General features: G+C 47.1%; 1 protein-coding gene across 1 annotated transcript; it reads right to left on the reverse strand.

The window, feature by feature from the left end:
* Positions 1 to 3,015: 3,015 nt before the first annotated feature.
* Positions 3,016 to 3,546, reverse strand: LOC137619898 (uncharacterized). Its single transcript, XM_068350186.1, has one exon. The coding sequence runs from the start codon at positions 3,544 to 3,546 to the stop codon at positions 3,016 to 3,018; it is 531 nt and encodes a 176-aa protein (XP_068206287.1).
* Between the last annotated feature and the right edge of the window lie 1,062 nt (positions 3,547 to 4,608).

Here is a 4,608-nt window from a genome sequence, read left to right on the forward strand (position 1 = left end):
TGATGATGGACAGGTAACTCAGTTGAGGACAACACTTCAGAAATACCCGGTGGAGCACGAGATGTAGAACATGCACCATCCACTTCTTTGGCTGAAGAACTCTGGTATGAATCAATGTCAGAAGCTAAGGTTTTGTTGGTTGCAAACAACGCAGAAACTGTAACAATCTGATGACTGAACGTTATGTCCTTCACTGTGAAGCTGAGACCCTGTAAACTTTTTTATACCACACCAACCACCCGACACACACAAGCAATTAACGATCTCGAGCCCGGATTTTGGACCCTTCTTCATTTGATATACAAGGTCACCAACGGAGATGGAAGAGGACATGGGACGTACTCTTTTGGGGCCTTTAGCCTTTTCATTGTAAGCATGTTTTTTCTCCAGCCTACAGTGTTTATCTATAATCATGTACTGATCTGTGATGGGGGTTTGCTATCCTATGAACTGGTCTCGATGAGTCCACATTTTAAATGCCGATAGTCCCGATGACCTGAACAGAGAGTTCAGTCAGGTTGTCGTTGTGGCAAGACGCAAGGATGACATCACGCTACCAGTTGGATCAATTTAAAGTAACTCCTCAAGTTCTTGTATTGCCCTCTCAGCTACAGGGTTTTGGTTTGGATTTTTAGCCCTACCAATGACAATGGAAAGGTTATAACGGCATATAAACTTTCATTAACAAGTAATTTGAAAGCTGATGTGTCTGTTCGTATAACTGCTGGTGGGCTGTCCATAGATTGCATTTCAAATAGCAGCTGCACAAGATTTTCATTTAGTGTTTCACGGTGCTCATCTGCAATCAATGCTGAGCATGTAAAAGATGAGACATGCTCTCGCACTACCAAAATCATTTGGCGTTCTTGCTTTATAACCTTGGCAGCAAACCTTTCTCCTACTCTTTCAGGTGGTGTTTCGGAAATTTGTTGTTGGAGACAGTGTGCCACCTTTTTCAGCGAGGCACATTTATGACAGCTGTCTGTAACACAAGCAATTGCACAATCTATATCTTATCCAAAAAATGTCGCTGCATTACAAATCAAAGCTGGTTGCTCGGTGGATGATTTAACCGAATGTGCATTCCTGCCAATAGTCCGTCAAGGATCTGGCGAGAGAAACTATGCACTCACGTGATGGCTGTACCACATCGTCACAGCGAATATTGAGGACACTGTACCATGCTACTGTAACAAGATTCAGATATTCTTGACATCCTTTATCTTACTCAACTTCTTTGATGGTCTTGTTCCTTGAACAATATGAGCTCAGGTGTGTCTAAGATCAAAACAATCAGACTGTAGAGACTGCTATGCAGAGCGATTTATGAATGGTAATTTAATGTCTCCAGACATTATTTGATTCATGTTAGATACTCGAACTACACAGTCCTCTAATCTGTTAACGAAGGAACATATTTGACATTACAGGTTGTCACAATTGGGTGCCTTGCAGCGAGCAAAGTCCAAGTGAATATTTACAGAACCTTTCACATGGTGAGAAGAAACCTGGAAATGGCTAAGGGTTGCCAGAAAAGTAGAAAATCTTGGATTAAGTTAGAACTCTTCTCTGCATAGCTTTTCCTGTGCCCGAATGGACAGGCATTATGAGTGGACTGGATAACGAATAGTCCAAAATGTTTCACTGCGGTGGCAATAGAGGCCTTCTATCTCTCATGGCAGCCATGTTACTTGTTTGCCTCTGAGCACGACACTGAAAAACCCTGCTAGACTTTGAGATCCATTACGGATAACATACAGCGTGGCACCTATCCCATTCTGTTTGACAGACCCATCTGTTAAGAAGACCCATCTGCTACGATCCACAGTTTATCTTCTGGACGGGGTAAAATAATGGTACGGTTGGAGGCCAAAGCCCACTGTGCTGACCAGAATGCGTCTGTTAAACTCTGTCCAGTTTATTTTGCCTTGGCTCAGGCAACCAGCTCCAGCATCATCCAGAACTGAAATAAGCTTTGACCATCCCTGCACTACATCTGCCAAGAACTTGTATGCGCCAACAAAGGAGCGTAAGCCAAACACTTTTTCAGGAGGAGAACATGTTGCTAAAATTAAAATAGGATGTGGACTGGCAGAAAGTGAACTCTGGCACCATGCCAAACCATGGGAGTATCAAGAATACTGACTGTTGACAGACCAATGACAGTCTTTTTGGCAGATGATTTTAGGTTGTTAGTTTTCAGGGCCATCAACAAACGTTCCCAGTTGGCTAACAAGTCCTCCAGTGTGTTCCCACAACAGTAGAGATCATCAGCAAGCTTTTCGACTATACCTTCTTCTAATAAATCTCCTAAATCTCAGCAGGTTAGTTCTTCCAGGGCTGTTTCTGAGCCTGGCATGTCCATCTAACAGACTCGAACTTCTTTGAAGGGTGTAGCTACACCACAGTACTTCATAATTCCCTAGCCAGTGGAATTTAGTAAAATGCATTGCTAAGGTCAGTTGAAATTATGTACATCCAGCGGCTTATAAGACATAGAGTGGAATCCACGTCAGGCATGATGGAGGGTTGCATTTTACTAAATCGCACAACATCAGTGAAGGCAATGACTAATCGAAAACCACCACTACCATTTTCTTATAAGGAATGGTGGATTTAGATATTCAACATTCCTTACAAGTACTCCCCCCCCCCCCAGACAGCGGGCATTGGAGATGGTTGACGTGCTTAATCCCTGTATCGCAGAGGGCGACGTAGTTCCTCTTGGGGGCTTGAACTGAGGAGAAAGTTGCTCTGCTTCGGAGGAATCGTTTTCTTCTGTCATTGCGTGGTTTCTTCCCACTTGGTAGATGATTTGTTCTGAGGTGGAATCCTGGGTCTACCAGGGTCCGCGGTGATCTTCTTGTTGCTTTCGAGGAACACTGGTTTTAATCGGTCGATCGTCACCCAATCTTCTTGTCCGTGGACGTTCAAGAGAAAAGATTTGGCTGTTCTTCTGATGACCTTGTAAGGGTCACAATAAGGTCTAGTCATGGGCTGGCTCTGAGCATCGTCCTAGATAAAGACGTAGTCGCAGTTGTCTAGATTCTTGGGCAAGAAGTGTCTGGTTCGGTCCTCGTATGTTTTCAGGCATGGACTGAATTTCCCAGCAATCTCTCTCAGGTGATTCTGCTTTGTGCCATCGGTAGTTGCAGGGAAGAACTCACCAGGGACTGTAAGCGCCTCTCCATAGACCTTCTCTGCAGGGGAAGGTTCGGTTTCTGTCCGGGGAGTGGTGCGAAAACCAAGGAGGACCCATGGGTGTTGCGCTTTCCAATGTTTGTCCGAACATCTCGCCATCAGGGCTGCCTTGAGAGTGCGATGAGTGCTCTCGACCATACCGTTCGCTGTAGGGTTGTATGCCGTGGTGCTGTGGAGTGTCATTCCCATCAGGTTTGCCAGAGAAAGCCAGATCTCTGACAAGAAGGCAGAACCTCGGTCCGTCGTGATATCGTCGGGAAAACCGAAGCGGCTGATCCAACTCAACAGGAGAGCTTCGCGCAGGCATGGGTGGTGGCTTTGGACATCGTAGTCACTTCTAACCATCTAGTGGAGTGGTCGACCATCGTCAGGAGGTATCTTGCAGAACCTGAAGGTGGAAGAGGTCCCACGACGTCCACATGGATGTGTCCGAATCGTCTCTTGGGTTGGGGAAAATCGCCGACTCCCGACTCAGTATGGAGGTTGACCTTATTCGTCTGGCAGTTAATGCAAGTTTCCGCCCACTCACGGGCGTCTTTCTTGATCCCTGGACAGATGAATTTCTCGAATAGTAAATGACATCGAAGATCTTCCCTCTACAGGAAGCAGGAATCCATGGGCGTGGGCGCACCATGCTGGTGTCACTGAGGATGGTTTTCCCGGCCGGGCCGAGGGGAATGTCCTTCATCTATAGCGTTGTTGTTGTCGTATAATAGTCCTGGGCTTCTGGGTCGCTCTGCTGTTCTACAGAGATGTTAGCATAGTCGATCCCCAGGTGGACTGCGTTGATCTCGATCCTGGAGAGGGCGTCGGTGACGATGTTCTTCTTCCCCGGTATGTAGCTTATAGTGCAGCTGAATTCTGCGATGGCTGCCAGGTGTCGCTCTTGCTGAAGAAGGCCAAGGGCTGTGGGGAACCATTGACAATCTGTTCGAGGACCACACCGCAGGTGACGTTGCTGGCGTTGGTAGTCAACTTCAGGGGGACGCTGTCGTCGTGGTACACCAGGATGGTGGCTTCGGCGAGGGTGGCCTTCGTCCTGTCAAAGGCGCGTTGCTGCAGGGAACCCCAGACGAGCTTCTTGGCTTCTTCCTTTAGGACGTCGTTGAGAGGAGTCAGGATGTGGGCGATGTTGGGGATGGAGCGGCGGTAGTAGTTTACCATCCCCAAAAACTCCTGAAGGTGCCGGATGGTCGTTGTGGTTGTGAAGGTTTCCATGTCGTCTACCTTGGTCGATGTGGGCTTCACACCCGCAGCAGATATTTGATGTGCAAGGAAGTCCACCTTCTCGGCGCTGAATGTGCACTAGTAGAAGAGCATAATCAAACCATTCTCCTGAAGGCGTTTTAGCCCAGTGCGGACGTGTCTCCAGTGTTCCTCTTTCGTCCTGGAGAAGATAAAGATGTC

The sequence above is a fragment of the Palaemon carinicauda genome, chromosome 2 (assembly GCF_036898095.1).
Source record: "Palaemon carinicauda isolate YSFRI2023 chromosome 2, ASM3689809v2, whole genome shotgun sequence".
Taxonomy (NCBI): Eukaryota; Metazoa; Arthropoda; class Malacostraca; order Decapoda; family Palaemonidae; genus Palaemon; species Palaemon carinicauda.